This window comes from Periplaneta americana, chromosome 8 (genome assembly GCF_040183065.1).
Source record: "Periplaneta americana isolate PAMFEO1 chromosome 8, P.americana_PAMFEO1_priV1, whole genome shotgun sequence".
In the NCBI taxonomy this organism is placed as follows: domain Eukaryota; kingdom Metazoa; phylum Arthropoda; class Insecta; order Blattodea; family Blattidae; genus Periplaneta; species Periplaneta americana.
Genome location: NC_091124.1, coordinates 88,177,098 through 88,197,014, shown reverse-complemented (window position 1 = coordinate 88,197,014; position 19,917 = coordinate 88,177,098). Strand labels below are relative to the sequence as shown.

The following is a 19,917-nucleotide window of genomic DNA, read 5'->3' as shown; positions in this document are numbered from 1 at the left end:
ACACTAATGTACCTGCCTTCCTGAAAGAACAAGATAAAATGACAAACCAACTTGCTAATATATCACTACGCTTCTATACAAGGAACATTAAAACAAACACGCCAACCTCAGTCACCTCCTGTCAACTATACTGTACATTGAAATTTACCCAAGACATACTGTACCTTGAAGTCGTTAAGTACTAACTAGATAAAATGAAACTTATTGCTTTCCACTCAATTTTACTAGTTTGTGCGTATTACCCAAGTCAAAACAAGGAGTTCTGAATAAATTTTGTCGAGAAAACGTGCCATCAAACCTGTGCATGCACACACGGCTATGCTCAAACTCAGTAAATTCTTGACCTTGCTTTACATAGGTTGTCATCATATATCATGCAAGCTTGTACTGTTCATGATTAATATTCTATTGTCAACTCAGTAGTACAAACAAGTAACATATACATAATCTGAGGTTTTTCTCTACTATTGTATTACCATATTAAGGTACAAATGTAGCTTAGTTGAGTCACATATATCACGAACAAAAAGGAATTTAGTGTAGATGCTAATTTTATAAAAAAAAATTATCGAAAGTTGCTATGAACGTGGAGGCCAACAGAGGTGCAGGAATCTGACAGGTTAGGTTTGGTTAGTTTAGGCTTTTGATACGCCTTGCATATAGGCCTACTCATCAGTTATACTGAGTGTTCATTTCAAAGTGTGTCATGACATCACTGTTGATGAGTCAGCGATTTGAAGCAAGTTTCAGCTTTTGTGTCAGAGAAGTTGCCTATTAATCAAGGCATTCAATCTGAACTTGAAAACGTGTATGGTATAACTTGAATGTCGTAGAAACAGATGGCGGTCTGTACAGTCTGTGTGCTACCATAACCTCTTTCGAACTGTGTTTTGCGCGACCAAGTCGTACGCAGGATGTTTATCATCAGTTGCTTACGGCAACATTCCACAATACAAATCAAATGCTCCGTGTCCATGTTGACCGTCGAAGTTAATTTCAACAAATACGTAAGTAATCGTCTTAACCCTCTCCCCAAATCCCGACAGTAAGAAAAGACTCACCTCAGTACATGTTTCGAAACAGTTCACATTCCTGCCACTACCGGCGTTACCATACGTATCGGCAAGTATTCTTCAGAATGAACGCCGTACTTGCTAGGCAATCTCTCTGGCAGATAAGTAATACACCTTTGCGAAAGTGTAGGAAGATTGAATTCTCTAGGCTCATTGACTAGCCACATGATGGCATACAGCGAGCCATGACACACTTTGAACTGAACAACCAGTAGATTAGGTTAGTTTAGGCTTTTCATATGTGTCTTCCATAGGCCTATATTCACATTTGTCTAAGAATGTGCCCTTTCTTGCTGTCCGCCTTCCTTTGGTAAAGCTAGTGTAAAAATTTACCCAATCTGCTGTGAATGGAAGGTACATTAAATACGTTAAATAATATTAATATAATTAAATGCTGTGTTGACAAACAAAAAAAAAGTAGCCTACACTATCTACGTCAAAATTCAATTTTAAGTTATGTTATTTATTAATGTTCCATATTTGGTTCTCTTCAAGGGCTGTAAAATATACAGTTGGAAGTTAAAAAGCAACATTGTTAGTGCATGTAAAATGTACCTTAACTGCATTTTTGTAAAGAAACAAAAGAGAGAGCTAAAGTGATACTGATGTGAAGTATTATAACAATAAGAGATGATTCTAACAATGATGAGAAATATCCACTATCACGAATAACAGCTTAAATAAAACTGCAATGAATATAATATGTTCTTATCGAATTAATAATGCGATTTAAACATTATGAAAGTTTGTAATGCCAGAAAATTGCCATTTTACTTATACGTTAACTTTGTACTGAAGGACTAATGAAATGTGGTATAAAATAATTTTTTTTTGTATAGCCTAACTTAGTCCAATTTTACTTTACATATTTGAATGTCAACATGTTTAATGTGATAATAGGCCTACTAGGTATTATTTTTAAAAATAAGGGAAAATTTTAGAACATGGATTGCACCTACCAAATTATGTCTTAAAATACTAAAAAGAGCAGATTTGTCTGCGTTTGTCGAATGCGCATCATTATATTTACGAATAGGCACTTTTCAGTGCCAATAATTTATTTTCTGTGCACAAGGTTGGAATTTACTAGGTTTAAACTAGTAAAGTTTCAATGGCATTTATTATTTTCAAGTGAAAAATTATATTCAATGTTATAGACGTTAGTATAGCCCTTCGCAAGCCACAATATTGCAAATTAACATTACAAAACAAATAAGTACCCGTAATCCTTAAAATTAGATCGAAATCAACATTGAAAATTAATCCCTTGCTAAGAAAAACAAAAATAGCTAACAGTACAAAAGATCTTTTGCAAATTATGTACATAACGGAACACATATTTGAACGAAAAAATACAGTATAAAATATATTTAGCAATTAAACATCGAAATAAACAATAATAGCATTAACAACACACATCGCGAATTTATCTTACCGTCATTAATAAATAGGCATAGGCTATAGTTATGCCTTCAGTGCTTCACTCTGAAAACTATTCAGTAATTCCGTACTTCTGCGACACACACTGCAGCATATTTAGGCATGAAGCATATTTATTCAAACTACCTCAAATTTCACAAATAAAAATATTCACTACTATTTTACAAAACTATAAAATACTTCATAATAAAATTGACATGAACCGCAAAAACCGTTAGTCCCATACGAACACAAGTTACAAATTTGTCCGCCACACAAAACACCGGAAATACAAATTTAAAAAAAGTCACAGAGTATAACAAACAACAAAGACACAGAGTACAGTCACGAAGCTAGGCATTCTTTTTTGCAATTCTCGCGGTAGTTGCTAGCCACTTTGAGCGCTCTGATTACTAGTAACAACAGACTGTGCGCCACAGTAATCGTGATCTAATACAGTCTTAAGGCAGACCACAGTCTAGTATATACAGTCACGAAGCTCAAACTTACTACTTATGCGTACATAGACAGTTGAAATATGTTGTTGTTGTTTTCTAATGCCAGGGGCCCGTTTCACAATCCTTATACTGGTGACAGACTACAGTAGTAATCGCGGTCGGAAAATGTGGTGTGGTGACCCCAACGAGCACAGAATGCATTCTGTACTCGTTGGATGATCCACTACATCCCGTCTGGTCAACAGCAAAATTACCATAGAGGAAAGAATTTTCTCTATGTACACACGAATATGTTTGTTTCCATCCTGGACAACACCTAAGTTCATACTTTCTTTTGATGTTTGTTCATTGTTTTTTTTTTTTGACAGCTGGCGCGACAGTAGCCCTCTAGCGGCAGGCAAGTTAAAAGTATGCACACGACATATGATAACACATTAGAAAAAGGGTTTTGCGTAATTTATTTTATATTTTTATGCTCTACAGTAAGTGTATTAATTTTATCTTAGAATCCTTGAAGAATTTCACACACAGTTAATCTACAAGTTTCAGAAGCTGGGAATAAACGTAATTCTTTCTGCTCCTTATAACTGAATCCTGGCCCTGATCATGTATCATGGTTTGAAATAATATAATTGTTCGTACGTGGACGGTTAATTCAATTGATTCCTAAATATATTTATGAATCATTGGAACTCTATATCTCCTGTGAGAAGAGTCAAAATTAGTAGCTTCAAAATTGTAGGGTACATCGCATGGTGAACTCTCCCTTTTCCCTGAGAAATTAACTATTTTTCATACCGCATATTGGGGTAAACTCGGCCACTGAAGTAAACTTCAAATAAAAAAGGAAGGATTTGAACCTCAATATGGCAGACATTGATTTATGAAGTTCATTATTTTTCGATTTCTTAAGAACCGATATTTCCTTTATTATTTTGAGTCACAAACAGGGCTCATATTGTGGTTTAAATTTTTATGGCAATTTTACCGCAATTTACATTACATTTCCAGTTTTCACACATAAGTTTAATTTCAACTTATCCTACTCTATAATACGTAAATTACATGCACTTACTGTTAATATGACGTAGGTGAGAACAAATAAATGAACACACAATTTTGTTGAAAAAATTGTAACTTCAATTAAGTCAGAGAATGTAGGCCTAATTTTATTTTCAGAGCAGAAGTGGTGTAAGTCAAAAAAGAGTAATGATTATGTAAATTACAGCGCAAAGTAGCAGTTAATATTGAGTTTATTTAAACTATTATTAGTCAGTGAATAGCATGAAGGTTATATTAATTGCTACTTTGCGCTGTATTTTACAGAATTTTTACTTTAAACCGCATTACCTAATTTTGACTTACACCACTTCTGCTCTGAACGGTTCAAATAATCACTGGAAATGTAAAATAAACACCAATAAGAGTCATGCAAGTTATTACAGAAAAGATACTTTTTACATTGATTTAAAAAAGGCTCTTTTATTTCTTGGGAACTTAATACGTCTGCCACATGAATCTACACCAACACATCAGAAATTTATCGACATAGTCTGGATTTATGCAAGAAATGAATAATTTGTAAAAGAATTGTAATACGCCTTGAATTCTTGAAAAATTAACACCATAATCCCTACTTGAATGCAATATAACATTCAACTTTTGAAAAATATAAAAAAAAAACGAATAGGCCTACAAAAATTATGGAATTACTTGCATTAAAAACTGTAGATACATTATCCAAAATCGGAATGGTTACACATTTACACATGATCTCTGGAAAACAATAATATACTGTAACAGGTATTTGCTTTGTTATTGTTTAAACTCTCCTTCCTGTCATACAAATAGGTATCTGATAACTAATAAATGTTTTATAGAACACAATACGTAGGCTACCTACAGCATGGATTATAGGTTATGACTGAGTTATGATTTTCTCTTGGTCTTTAGGGAATCTGAAGAACGACAAATTCGGAGATTTAAACTTGTTACTGCAATTTTCGTCATTGCACACATTGCCTTTATTCCGACTCATGATTAAAACGTTATTATAACGTCTCGCATACATTTAAAGCACGTGCTGGCTGTATCAACACTATGACCAGTGCCTTGCCTGCAGCTTGAGCGCTAGTGTCGTCAATGTTGGCAAAAAAAGGTTGAAGTTGCGCGACTGTAACTGTAGTCTGTCACCAGTATAACGAACTCACTCATCCGCCATGTGTGTGTGTATGTGACTATTGCACTTAAGTGGTCCTTCGCCTGCACACGTACATCTTCTCTCCAGCCCGTGCTCTGTTGCAGGTGTGCAGCTTCTCCCTCCGCCAATGCCACCTAGTATGTGTGTATGCATGTATGTATGTATGTATGTATGTATGTATGTATGTATGTATGTACTGTATGTATATGTATGCATGTATGTATGTAGGCCTATGTATTGTATGTATGTACTGTATGTATATATGTATGTACTGTATTTATGTACTGTAAGTATGTATGTACTGTATGTATATGTGTATGCACTGTATGTATGTATGTATGTATGTATGTATGTATGTATGTATGTATGTACTGTACGTATGTATGTACTGTATATATATATGTACTGTATGTATATATGCATGTACTGAATGTATGTATGTATGCATATGCAGTTTTGAAGCCAACAATGGGAAGGTAGAGATAATAATTAAGGTACAACCTTTTTCTCTTATAGCACAACAATTTTATTGCATGTATATTCCATACCTTTTTTTTTACATTTTTGTTTCTTTGTAATACATAATGCTGCAAAATAAGAATAAATTTTATTATAACTATATGTACACACTCAACGAGAAAGAAGCTGCGTGGGTAACAGTGACGACGGGAGGGGGGGCGGCAACGACGACGGGGTCGGCGTGGACGGAGACGGTTGAGTATCCGAAGCTCCTCACGGGCTCAACGACGGCGACGGCAACGGGAGAGCGTGGGCAGAGACGTTGGGGTAGCCGAAGCTGGGAGCGGCAACGGCGACGGGGGCGGCGAAGGCAGCGGGAGCGGCATAAGTGGCAACGGCGGCAGGGGCGGCATAAGCGGCAACTCTACGCTTCTTGCGGCCCTGCAGAGCAGGAGCCTCGGCGTGGGCGGCGAAGTGGGCGGTCTTGGCGGCAGCTACTTCGGGGGTGTCGAGCGGCACTCCAGCGTGAACAGCGGGGATGGCGTAGGCGGCGGCGTAGTGAGCTGGAGCGGCCACGACGGCGGTGGCGGCGAAGTGGGCGGTCTTGACGGCAGCTACTTCGTGGTGGTGTCGAGGGGCACTCCAGCGTGAACAGCGGGGATGGCGTAGGCGGCGGCGTAGTGAACTGGAGCGGCCACGACGGCGGGGGCGCCGTGGATGACGGGAGCGACGGGGGCAGCAGGAGCGGAAGGACCGACGGGAAGGTTTGTGGCAGCCACTCGGAAGCCGTTGACGGGATAGGAGACGTAGCACGAGGCCGTGTCCATCGATGTAGGAGTAGCCTCCGCGAGTGATGCCGTCAGCGGTGCGGGTCTCGGTCTTGGCAGATGGGCCGGCGGAGTAGCCGTAGCTGTACTGTCTCAGTGTGTCCTGGGCGTGGTACTGGCTGGACACGGAGGTGGCCACACCAATGGGGACGGCTAAGACGGCGGGAGCGGCGGCATAGGACACGGCACCCAGAGCGACAAGGCGGGAGACGATAACCTGTACAGAGAACATACGCGAACGTCAAATCTGGCACCCTGGCACCTGGCCTTCCCGTGCACCAATCCTAGTTGGGGCAGTTTACTTTTCAGCAGAAAGATCGTGAAGATTTGCGGTGTGGTACAGTTTTCTTCAACGCATTATCTTGATGTTTTCATTTTACTAAAGCACCGAATAAAAACAACATCTGCAGTAAAAGTACATTTTTAAAGGTACTCTTTAAAGAAAGGAGTAATTTGCAGGTTAGTATGGTAACTCCACGATCTGAATTTATGTTAATGAGAGAATTGCCATTAACTGCCACGGCGTTCTATCAGATTTCATAAGAGTTCATTTTGTTAGTCTCGAGGACAGGGAGATTCTGAGTATTTGCAGCGTGGGAATAGTTTTCTTTGAGTTCCATAATTTCAGCGATTATTGCCATACATGCCATATGTATATATATATATATATATATATATATATATATATATATATATATATATATATATATATATATATATATATATATAAGTTATACTGTAAGTTGAAAGTGTAAAATCATACCTTATTGTTGAGGGGCTGAGGGAGGGGGCGAGGACGGGTCATCGTTCCCCTTCTTTGCATCTCGGCCCTGTTCTTCGGGAATTTCTGGAGCTAGTTCTTCCGAGTATACCCTTTTCAATTCACCCCCCTCCACAACAACAAAGTGGCCGGTGTTTCTCTTGCTATGAGGAATAAAGATTGGCGGTGGGGTTTCTTCTCCTGCCAACTGCCCGCCCTGACCACTCTGGCCTGGCTCTTGTCCTTCCTCTGGTTGTCGAGGTAGATATTTAGAGTAGTCGGTGACCTTGATTTCTTGCTCAGATGGTGAATTCAGGTCCTCCTCTCGCAGTTTCGGGCGCCTATGCCTATCCTTGAATAGGATGTCTTTGGGATAGGGCCCCTGAGGACTAATGCGTTTCTCGCCGGTGATGATTTTATATATTCCGTATCCTGTGCCTATCAGGGACCCTACTCCGATTGATGTTGCTCCGATATCAAGTAGTCTTCTGTTATGCGAAAAATATTTTACCGCTCTTCTGAACGAACGGAACATTTTTCTTAGTATTCAGAACGTATGTAACATAGCAACGGCATTGCTATTGTTGTCATGCATCGTCTCCATAGAGACCGCAGTTATTGTTTCATGTAGATCAGCAGTGAACAAACTGGGTATCGTGATTGCATCGTGTAATCAAAGTCATTCATACTGGTAAGGGGAATTTCCTGTACATTGCTCTCTGTCTCGCTCACGTACTGAAGGTATCAGTGTCGGTACCATGTCGCTCTACAAACCCTCTGTCTCTCTACGAACAGGAAAGAACGTTTCGTACAGAATGAGAAGAGGAATTTATTCGATGTTCTGTCGGAGAAAATGTTAATGTTCAATTAGTAGTCGTATATAGAAGCGACATTACAGAGCATTACGCTGAATACACAGGAATATAGTAAGGAATACATGTGAGGCTCTTGAGGTTGTAAGGAGAGAAGAAAACAACTATTTGCAAGGTGGAAAAATTTTCTGTAAAAATATATAATGGCAAATTTTCCATCTCACGTCACAATATTAATTCAATATACTTATATTAATAAATCTTTAAATCTGACATGAAGAGAATATAGTCGCTTCATAGCTTGTGAACCACTCTTTTAATTTTTTTTAGTAACGCTCCCAACTTTTCGATACTTGCTCTCAACGTTTTCAAATAAACTATATGTGAATTTAAATTCTAAGCTTAATTTATATTTATTAATATTAATATGAATATTAATTTATATTGACATACACAAAGAAATAATTTCAGTGTAAAAACTTCACAATGTCCTACTGCATGTAATTGATTTGGAGTATAATAGGCTATTTTCTTCAACATTTGTGCATTAATGGACACAGTAAATAATAATGCTTGACGAACAATGAAAGAGTAGGGTCTATCACTTTAAAGTGATTAGTATTTACTATGTAAAATGAAATGCTTCTTCGTTTCTTGTTGTTTCGAAATTACTGCAATTTTTTTCTTCAAATACTGTATAAAAATCATATAAATAAGTTATGCTTTACAAACCACTACTTTGTGAATTATAACTGAGTAAGCCTAAAGTTTCTTGTATTACAATTGTCAAATATAGACACTGATAATAACTGTTTTTTTTTTTCGTTAATGTCTGTAACACTTAGATGTAATACATTATATTTTTACTTTTTGTTTCTGTCTTACCGAACTGGAAGGTCCTGGGTTCAATTCCAGTTGGTGAGGGAATTATCTCGTTGCCGAAACTGTTAGAACGGCCCCGAGGTTCACTTAGCCTCCTATAAAATTTAGTACCGGGTTTTCCCGTGGTAAAAAGATGGACGGAGAGTGGTCCGATCATAACTTCATTCTAGTGTAGAGATAAAAAAAATATAGAATTCTACCTCCTTGCCCCACAAGAAACTTCATGGCGGGTAAGGGGCTATTTTTACCTTTACCTTATCATCTACGAGCTCTTACTTTTCGAACGACTCTCTTCTTTTTTCCTGACACTCAAGCTAGAAATTTATTCTCATATCTAATTTTTCACTAGCTCTAGCTATATTTTTATAGGATAAGCAATGAGCTCCATTAGACGGAGTTAATTGTAACTTTGATGAAATTGTATGATTCTATTAGGCCTACTGACCTTCGTTTTCCATCTCAGTACTGATTCATTAAAGTTCTGAGTTTATATCTCAAAATTAACCGAAACTGGAAATTTCAGATTTTGAAACTTCCAAACTGGGATCCAGCCAGAGAGTTTGTAATACTTCAAACGAAAACCATCATCGCAGCCACCACGGAACCCAGCACCAACGAATGCATTCTGTGCTCGTTGCCCAGCACCGTAGCTACCACGGCACCCAACCTGCTAGCGACCTTGGAATCCATCACAGAAACACGCACCGTCTGAACCAGGCTTTAACCATGTTTCCGTGATTGCTGATAAACGGGCTAGATGATCGAGAATGGTGCACACGGCCACAAGGGTACGTAAACGATAAACGGTAAAAGAAACGATCTAGCGACGCTTTGGTATTATCAAAGAATCAAGTGTTCATATCGGAGTAACGAGGACGCGAGAAGCGAACATTTTTATTTATCAGTAGAAGATATTCTATGCTTTCACTTAATGAAAGAAGAATTATAGGAAATATCAGCTGCTAAGTTCAAGGATAATATAAGTTAAATACGTACAATATTAAACCAGTTTCTCATCCCAAAGATAGTATAAATTCGGTTCTGTTGTGATTGGTTGTTGCGATCACATAACATATAACCAATAAATACACAACTGATCAATTTGCCAATATCTACAATAATTAATTTAATATGCCGAAATAATAATAAATCGATTAATATTCGGATATATCGACAACCACCGGTAATTATACAGATTAATATCATGTTAATCAGAGATCATATAAACGACAAGAGCGAAGAAAATGGTACTTTTCTTTTTCATCGCTTTTATCGTGTATCCACAGTCTACTATATACAATCACGAAGCTCAATATGTAGTAAAAATACAAACATAGGTAGTTGCCCACCACTAGGATCGCTACTATCGCCTCATCATTGCAGATCTCTCTTCTAGTAGACGACAAAATATGTTACACTTTCGTTGTGTTCTTTTGGAAATATTAACACCTTCCTTCCATTATTGAAATATTAAATGCATAAAGTTAAATTATTATTTTAATGAAGTATATTAAATTCCACCATAAACTGGAAGATACCTGCAAGAAGTAGGTTAATATTATTTTTATTTGTGCAAAATGAACTGAAATTTACTATAATCGCTTCACTCATTCAAGATTATAGCGATAATTAACTATGAAACCAATAAATATTAATTTGCATTTACCTTTACAACAACAATAATAATGGAGATATGAATTAATGGAGTAACTTATGTGTACCGGTACTTGTAGTGTAGGCTTACGTAGTTAACAAAGTGGGATGAGGTTAAGCAATAATGACCACAACAGAATTGGAAATAAAACGTGATCAATAAATTTTATTGTAACAGAATTTTTCTACGTTTCTAGTAAAGTAACAAATAAAAATAACATCAAAATTAACAGCTCTAATTAAAAACATGTCCTTTGAAAAAAAAAGTATGCCTAAGTAATAATAATCCCACCAGAATTAAAAATAAAACGTGATCAATAAATTTCATTAAAACAAACTTAATTTTTCTACGTCTTTAGTAAAATAACACATAAAAATAATAACAAAATTAATAGCTACAATTAAAAATATATCCTCTGAGAAAAAAAAGTAGATCTAACCTTTATTTCTTTGGAAATTTAGCAGCCCAAGTGACAGAACTTTAACCGGTATCTAATGTCCTTTCGGTTAAACTGAAACATTTCATTGTGAAATTTAAGGATATAATGTATTCTAACAGTCACAAAGAACTATAAAAAGTAAGAGTTTTGTTTCTGCACAGCATTCTTGTGGAAACCCAGGAACCTTTCCGAATCTTTCGGAAATCGGAAAAAGGATAACTCTGGCCTCTTTCTCTTACTGTTGCTACAATTTATAGCACTACAAACGTCTCCTCCTTGTCCCATATTATTATTCAAATTATTATATTTGAGCCATTAACATTTTCATTAAAACCAATAACAAACATTTCACAAGCATCAATGTGAAATACGCAACGAGCTAGCACTCGATAGAAATACGACACAGTCCAAAGTCGACCATGGGCAGTCTATTGTTTCTAGTTGCTAAACGCTTTGAGCGATTTATCACGAGATTTGCAAAAAAACACCTCAAGCTTCGCGACTGTATATTATAGTAGACTGTGACTGTATATAGTAGACTGTGGTGTATCTTCGCTTTTATCGTTGCTCCAATATGCACACCTCAATGACAATGCATGCTTCAATTCTCCCTGATACAGCATCGCTGCTTCTTTTATCATTTATCGTCGCTCCAACGTTTACGTACCCTAAGTACCTTAATATAAACAATCGCGAAGCTTGGGATGATTTTTTCCATTTCTTGCGATAGCTGCTAGCCGCTTGGAGCGCTGTGAGTACTAGGAAAAATATACTGTGCCATTGTCATCGTGACCTAATACAGGCTCCCCTCAACCCGATCACGAAGGGCGGCTTTTCAACCATATGAATTAGTTGGAATGAATAAAGAGTAACATATATTTCTCTAAAATGTAGTGTAATTGCATTAATGAAATTGAAAACAGTGATTAAGAGGCATTTCAGACATAATTCACTTGAGAGTTAAGGACGAATATTAGACTGTGATGTTATCGTCTGCAATGGAAAGAGTCTGTCATGAGGCGATAGTAGCGATCCTGGTGGCTAGCTACTATCTGTGGATGAATATTTCAACTATTTTAAAATATGGTGTTCACTCAAATCGGCTACAACTTGCCATTTTCACTGGATTCGGAACATCTCAAAATCTGTGCTTGAGTGGCAGACCATGATAATATCTTTGAAAAATATTGGAGTGCAAGAGGTCAAATGACTTTATTGTCAAACACCTGGGGCCTGTTGCACAATGTTTACAAGCTTTGTAATTGGTAAACTTTGCTTGTAGATTGTAAACTTCTGTTTCACAATCTTTGTTTGTAATGCTAAACTTTACAAAGGAAATAAAATCTTTACAAATTAAATTTTGCTCACTTTACAAGCATTCTGTTTCACAATGAAGGGTAATTTTACAAACGTGTAAACTTTACTTGTAAAGTTAGCATATTTTTCTACAATAGCTCTGAGATGTGTAAAGTTTGATATTGCAACAAATTCTGAATAAATACAATAAAAATATATTTATTAAATTAATTTTTTAGTAACTGGGTAATATTAAGAATTAAACTAGAGCAGTTTTGATGTTATTAAGTAGTTCTAATGGCTCAGACGAAGATATTAATTTAGGCCTAATCAAACAAAGACGTATACGTAAAATTTTCCGGCCAAGAATTAATGACACGTTCGTATCATTGTATGAATTTAATGAACGGTTTCGAATGAGTCCCGCGCTATACTTCAGAATACCGCATGAGTATTTACAGTATATACGAAGGCTCTATTTAATAAATAATCGCACTTAAAAAAGAAGTTCCCTGCACCAAAAATAAATTAATTCAATAATACAATAACGCCACTGAAGTCGTTTCTAGTCCCGTTTCGCTGGAATATCTCCTCCAAGATATGGGACATCACATCCAACATGGAAAATTGCTGCCCTAACCTCAAAGCGAGAACTGTATTGTTTTGCATTGGTTTAATATACTAGCTGTCAGTTCTTATCTACTAACGCACGGAATTTCTAAGTTATGTGTGCAAAAGTGCCCATAGGGTAATTGATGTTGTTAAAACAGTTTAATTCGAGACAGGTTTTTGATAATAAATACAATAAATAAATACTTATTAAATTGATTTTTGAGTAAGTGGATAATATTAGGAAATTAAACTAAAGCAGTTTTTATGTTATTAAGGAGTTCTAATGACTCAAACGAAGACATACGTAAAATTCTCCGGGCAAGAATTATTAACACGTTCGTATCATTGTATAAATTTAATGAAAGGTTTCGAATGAGTCCCGCGCTATACTTCAGAATACCGCGTAAGTATTTATATACGTAGATTGTATTTAATAAATACCCGAACTGAATAAAAAAGTTCCCTGCACCAAAAATAAATAATTCAATAATACAATAGCGACACTACTTACGCGGTATTCTGAAGTCATTTTGAGTCCCGTTTCGCTGGGATCTCTCCTACCTACAAGATATGGGACATCATATCTAACATCCAAAAGAGAAAAGTGATGCTCTAACCTCAAAGCGAGGACTGTATTGTTTTGCATTGGATGCATACTAGCTGTCAGTTCCGTGGGTTAGCTGATAAGCACGGAATTTCTAAGATATCAGTGTGCAAAAGTGCCCACAGGGTAGTTGATGTTAAAAAAAGTTAAATTCGGGGCAGGTTTTTGATCACCAAAATGTTATTTACTATAGCACAGAATTTTTATGCTGCTGATGGGATCACTAATGTTTGAGAGGTTAGGAATGCAACATTAATAAATACTGATGGATCAACACAAAGAATTAACTTGATGTTGTGTTTAGACATCGTAATTATTTTATCAATTGCATATTTGTACGTGGACCAAATCTGTTATTTACTTATTTAACTGAATTTTATGCAAACTTTGGTCATTTAAGTAATAGAATTATTTTTATACTCGACAAATCACATCACATGAAACTCCATTGTCGCCAATATATAAAAATCTAAATACTTTTAATTTTTTTAAACAATACTTTATATTTTCTGTTGGTGAAATATGAATCAGGAAGCTTAGAATAATCTATTTTAGTACAAAATATAAACATATGTATCGACAGTAGTAAAAATACTTTGATTTTAGCTCTGCTCCTTAGCGATTTTAGTAAACTGTCGTTGGCGATATTGCGTAACCAATAATGCGCATTTGTAAATTTCTTTAGCTGATTTTGTAAAGTTCGTCAGACTTTACAAACTAATAAAATTGCATTGTGAAACACAATTTACAAGCATTTGTAATCTTTTACTTGTTATTTGTAAATTGTTAATTTGTAATTTGTAATACTGGTGACAGACTACAGTCACTAATCGTGATTATCGACCTACTCGCGATCGGGTTTGTAGTGTGTCACCGTCCCGATCGCGATCAGGATCTAAATCCTTTTTCCAGAGCAAGATAATCGCGCTGAGGTAAGGCCCAGTGCACGAAAGTAACATTTTAGTAATCTTTGGTTTCGAATCACCTTGAATTATATTATTTAGGAAGTCGTGATAGCTTCTGCTGTGAAATTTTGTTACCCCTTCCATTGTATTATATGAAATAGAAACGAAAATGAGTGGCTAGAAAATGAATTTGGCTACTATTAGACGTAGTGGAGAAATATAATGCAGATGTGAGAAAAGTAAAAAGAAATATATTGACAGACGAATTATTCATATTTGATATATATACTGTATATAGAGGGCAATAAAAGGCTGCTGAAAGATGTTTCATTTCAATAAATAATGGATTACTAACTGGAACTGGTTTCTTTTTCAGATTTTCAATTTCAGTCTCCATTACGACGCTATCGTTGAGGTTAAGGTTGATTTTAAAAATGTTTTATTACAAAATAAATAAATTTTTGGCATGATATAAATTTCATAGGTTTCTATTTTCAAAATAATATAAATAGTAATGATATAAATTGTATCAGTTTACATTGTGAAGCATATAACATTTTTAACAAATAAATTCCCATATCAAGCTGCAAGAAACAACAAAAAAAAAAAAAGAAAGAAAAACAATGAACAAACATCAAAAGAAAGTATGAACCAAAGAGTTTGTAATACTTACTAGACACACATACCCGTGAGTGGCAGGCAAGGAAAATGTCACAAATTGAATCGGCTAGCATCCGCCATTAAAGGGAGTGTTTGCGGCGCGAAATTCGAAAACAGCACCACAATAAATTGATGTAGCCTGATGATAGACACTGTTTTAAACATCTTTTACCAAGGATGGATCGTGATGAAATAAATATGAATGGCAGAAGAGCGCTGTATTTATTGAAATATTATACGATTCATCTTTGGCGATATTATAAAAAATAAATTAAATCACCCATATATAGGCTTACTCAGGATAAGTAAGTGAAATATTGAGTAATGGCAATGCCAACATGAATTGTCAGTATTACCAGTATTGTTTAAGGTCATAATAATATATATCTACTGTAATATTTAAAATAATCCGTACTTTTTTTCCTTTCAAGCAAAGGAAGAGGAGGTATATCGTGCTTAGAAAATGTTTAGTGGTGAAATATGCGATCATCAAAATTCTGGAAACACTGATTTAAAAAATAATAAGAATACATTTTTATCATCATAATATATTAATTGTATATTTGATGACCACCAGGTTAGAGGTCAGTACAGACTTTTTAATGCAGCAGAAGTAGTAGTAGGCTTAGTACTGATATAATTGAGACCTGGTGGTGGTGGTGGTGGTAGCAGTGGTATTAGTGGTAGTAGTGGTAGTAGTAGTACTATTAGTAGTAACAGTAGGCCTAGTAGTAGTGGTAATAGTAGGCCTAGTATTGGTGCCATTAATAGTGGTGGTGGTAGTAGGCCTAGTAGTAATGATAATAGTAGGCCTAGTATTGGTGGTATTAGTATGCATAGTAGGCTAGTAGTGGTGGCAAGGCAAGTTGTGGTAGTGGTAGTGGTAATAAATAGGTTGCCATCGGCTATACCGTCCACTCCTGTGGAGTAACGGTTAGCACGTCTAGCCGCGAAACCAGGTGGCCCGGGTTCGATTCCCGATCGGGACAAGTTACCTGGTTGAGGTTTTTTCCGGGGTTTTCCCTCAACCCAATATGAGCAAATGCTGGGTAATTTACGGTGTTGGACCCCGGACTCATTTCACCGGCATTATCACCTTCATCTCATTCAGACGCTAAATAACCGAAGCTGTTGATAAAGCGTCGTAAAATAACATACTAAAAAAATCGGCTATACTTTCAACAATAAACTAGAAGTATATACTGTACAAAACGGGAACATATATGATTTTATTTATTCTGAAACAAAGCAGTTTTATACAGATGCTGTCTGAGGATTTTCTTGTGCACTTTGCTATTATAAACCATTGTAATACGATGCCACCTAACCCTTACATACATTGTTGAAATAAACCGTGTAAACCTGATTAATGTGTTTCTGGAAAAAAACTTTATCCAAGAAATGTTCCGACATTCTGTAAACACATTCAAAAGAGGAACTGCATTTAGAACATTCTTCCACATATAAAGAGCTGCATGCTTACCTGGGCATCCTACAATAGTAGGTTATGTTACAACAATTATTTGCGGCGCAGTATTTCACCATTTTCTTATTATTTCCCTTCAAGTGTACTTATATTTATTCATACTCCTCAAATAAGCATGAACTGCTCGCAATCCCGGCAAAGCATTAACTCCCTTTAATGGCAGCCGAACAGCAGTTCAAAATTGTACGCTACACTAGCGCCATTGGTGTCTCTAGTTATATATTACAAACTCTTTGGTATGAACTTTAGTGCCCGTGTGCACCATTCTCGATTAAAATTTGGCCATGGTTAAGTCGGCGCTCGACCATCTTCAACGCCAATTTGCGGAGTATCAATCTCGATCAAAGTTAAACAAGCGAGTTGATGATGATCAAATTTGATCACGGGTGTGGGACCGATTATCTTGAATTGAACATGGTCAAGTCGAGAAAACCAAAATGGCGGCACGATTTGACGTACTTGATGGAATTGAAGATGAAATGATGTATCTTCAACACGTAAATCACTGCGGAAATAACAGAATTAGTGTTATTGTAGAAAGTATAAGTTTGTAGATGAATAATAAAAATGTTCTTTTTTCTCAAAAGAGACTAATGTTTTATATATGTTTCTGCTTTGGAAGATCGAGACTTTACTTGAGGACAAAACATTATTTAGGCCTAATTGTCCAATTTTGTTAACATAATAACAAAGTAGTTATTCTATGCCGGTAATAATATAGCAAAACTAAATGACCATTTTGTAGCATGCGAGATTATCACTTATTAGCTATAGATTTGCCGCTTGAAACTATTAGGACCTACATGATGTTTTGGACAATTAGGCTATTTACGCTTGAATTAAGAGAAATTACACAGATACCTTCCTTTCCCTCTTACTCCAAAATTCCAACCTAGTGAACACAAAATAAATGGATAAATTTGAGAACAAGGATACTTTCCTTTCCCTCTTACTCCAAAATTCCAACCTTGTTCACACAAAATAAATTGGCGCTAAAAACTTACTTTTCGTATGCATGATGATGCGTATTCGACATACACAGACGAATTGCTTTTTTTAATTTAATTTTAAAATAATTATTGTTAGCGAGGTATCCGTATACTGAAATTTTTCCAAATAAATTATTGGCACTGAAATGTGTCTTTTCGTAAGTAAGATGATGAGCATTCGACAAACATATACAAATCTGCTCTTTTTAGTAGCCTATTTCAAGATAATTGTCAGTGAGGTATCCGTATACTGAAATTTTCCCAAATAAATTATTGGCACTGAAATGTGTCTTTTCATAAGCAAGATGATGAGCATTCGACAAGCACATACAAATCTGCTCTTTTTAGTAGCCCATTTCAAGATAATTGTCAGTGAGGTATCCGTAAACTGAAATTTTCCCAATTATTATCATTAATATGAAATAACCACTGTATAAATTACGGTACAAATTATGTGAAATTATGTAAACACGTATAACTCATGTGAATTGTGAGGTTAAATCCAACCATGTAGCCTGCTTTTCTCTTAGAGAACTTCCGTCAGTACTTTTATTCGGTAATATGGATGCATAATTGCTGACGAGTTCTAAAGGAATTCCTACTTCGAACTGTGAGAAGTTCGGTGCTCTTTTCTTTTTTTCTTCCATGATTATTGAAAACTGTTATTTGAAAATTGCGAGGATTTTTGAAAGCAATCCGACAAACAAAAACGAAGCGATAATTGACAGAGTGCGTTCGTTCGCTGTTTTATACGCGGTAACCTAGCGCTCAGATGATTCTTCTCAAGCGAGCGTACCGTCAGCTGACGGTACTGAATTGATCGAGGGAAAATGCCGATGCACCGCATCTGTAACTTGATCATTGTCAAGAATTAACCATGTTTCCGTGATTGCTGATAACCGGGCTAGATGATCGAGAATGGTGCACACGGCCATAGGTGTTGTCCAGGAGGGAAACAAACATATACGTATGTACATAGAGAAAATTCTTTCCTCTATGGTAATTCAAGCTGTTGACCAGACGGGATGTAGTGGGTCACCACATTTTCGGTAATCGCGATCGGGCATGATCGCGATAAGTGCTACTCGCGAGTTCTTCTGTAGTCTGTCACCAGTATTACCCTGTTGTTCCAATTTAACAGTGATCACGTGTGGAAGTTTATTGCTAGTGTGTATAAAAGAAGTGTAGATTTCGAAAATAGTATATGCACAAAACGTAAATATGCTAGCACACTGAATAAACAGCAGTAGCGATATAAATCGCGTTTATATTTAGGAAGTAAACCTTGAACTCTGTGCTAGTAGAATTCTATCGCTATTCATCATATGGGAATCTAGTATTCGGTGGAACGAAAGAAAACTGTATATATGCAACGGTGCGGAGATGTGAGTGAAACCGTATTAGTGTTAGTGGCTGTTGAGAAACTGTGTACGTGTTGGTGACGAACTATATACATGTCGGAAAAAAAAGAGATACCTCATGAGTGTGTAACAAAGTTTATTAATTCCTGATTAATAATCACTACATATGTAATGTATAACAATATAACTGTTACACAGATGCGTCATAGTTTCGTCATTACTTTATTACGAAAGGTAATAGAATAAGTGAAATTCTCTATTTCATCCGATAATGTGCGCTAGTATGCCGCGCTAAGTATCGATAATGAAACTGGGCCTGATCGCTTACCACGCTGCATTTTGTTCAAAGAGTACAGCTACAGCAATATTAGTCTGTGCTCTTTGTTTCGTTCTTCTGTTGTTACAAGGCAATCATCATCATAAAATATACTTCTAAAATTATACGAACGCTAAACGCTAGACTAAAGCAAAATATTCTTTATGTGTGTGTTTGTTTGTACGGGGGGGGGGCAAACGAAGACGAAGTCCGCGTGTAGACTTACAGACAGCTTAATTAAGCGTAAAATTCCCAGAAGGTGGGGATGCAATGAATGAGTGACCGTAAGGGTGGCTTTCTCAGCTCCGGAGATACTATACAGACGGAACCAGGCAAGTCTCTTAACGGTCACCAGAAAACACAGACCGCTCCCCCAAACAATAGCGGTACTCCACCCATACAGCCCTCAAAATACATCATCATCCCACTGATATTACACTAGAAAGGACAAAGAGAAGTATTTCGAAGAAACCTGCTCCTGTTCTGTATTTAGCCAGTCACAAATCCCACTTGAAACCTTCAGGATTTTAACTCTGATATCCTGCACAGAAAATTCATGTCATGGCCGCTCCGATAGCAGTGCGTTATGTAATTTGTATGGATTGTGTAAAATCTATTAACAATCGTAAACAATAGAATTGCACATTAAACTGACGCCTTTATGTGCTCTTACAACGAGCCGCCTCTGAACAAAATTGAATCCGA

At 36.4% G+C, this 19,917-nt stretch overlaps 1 protein-coding gene across 3 annotated transcripts in view; it reads right to left on the bottom strand.

Annotated features, from left to right (window-relative positions):
• The window catches only part of Klp3A (kinesin-like protein 3A), a 177,403-nt gene extending 174,383 nt beyond the window's left edge, over nucleotides 1-3,020 (bottom strand). The window contains exon 1 of one of the 3 annotated variants that reach the window (XM_069833219.1): nucleotides 3,003-3,020. Coding sequence is in view for 2 of the 3 variants with exons in the window: in XM_069833220.1 (XP_069689321.1) it covers nucleotides 2,509-2,514 (6 nt within the window). In the remaining variant the exon portion in view is untranslated. Of the gene's footprint in view, nucleotides 1-2,508; nucleotides 2,777-3,002 lie in introns of those variants that run through there. The other 2 variants (XM_069833220.1, XM_069833218.1) reach the window with 2 other exon arrangements.
• Between the last annotated feature and the right edge of the window lie 16,897 nt (nucleotides 3,021-19,917).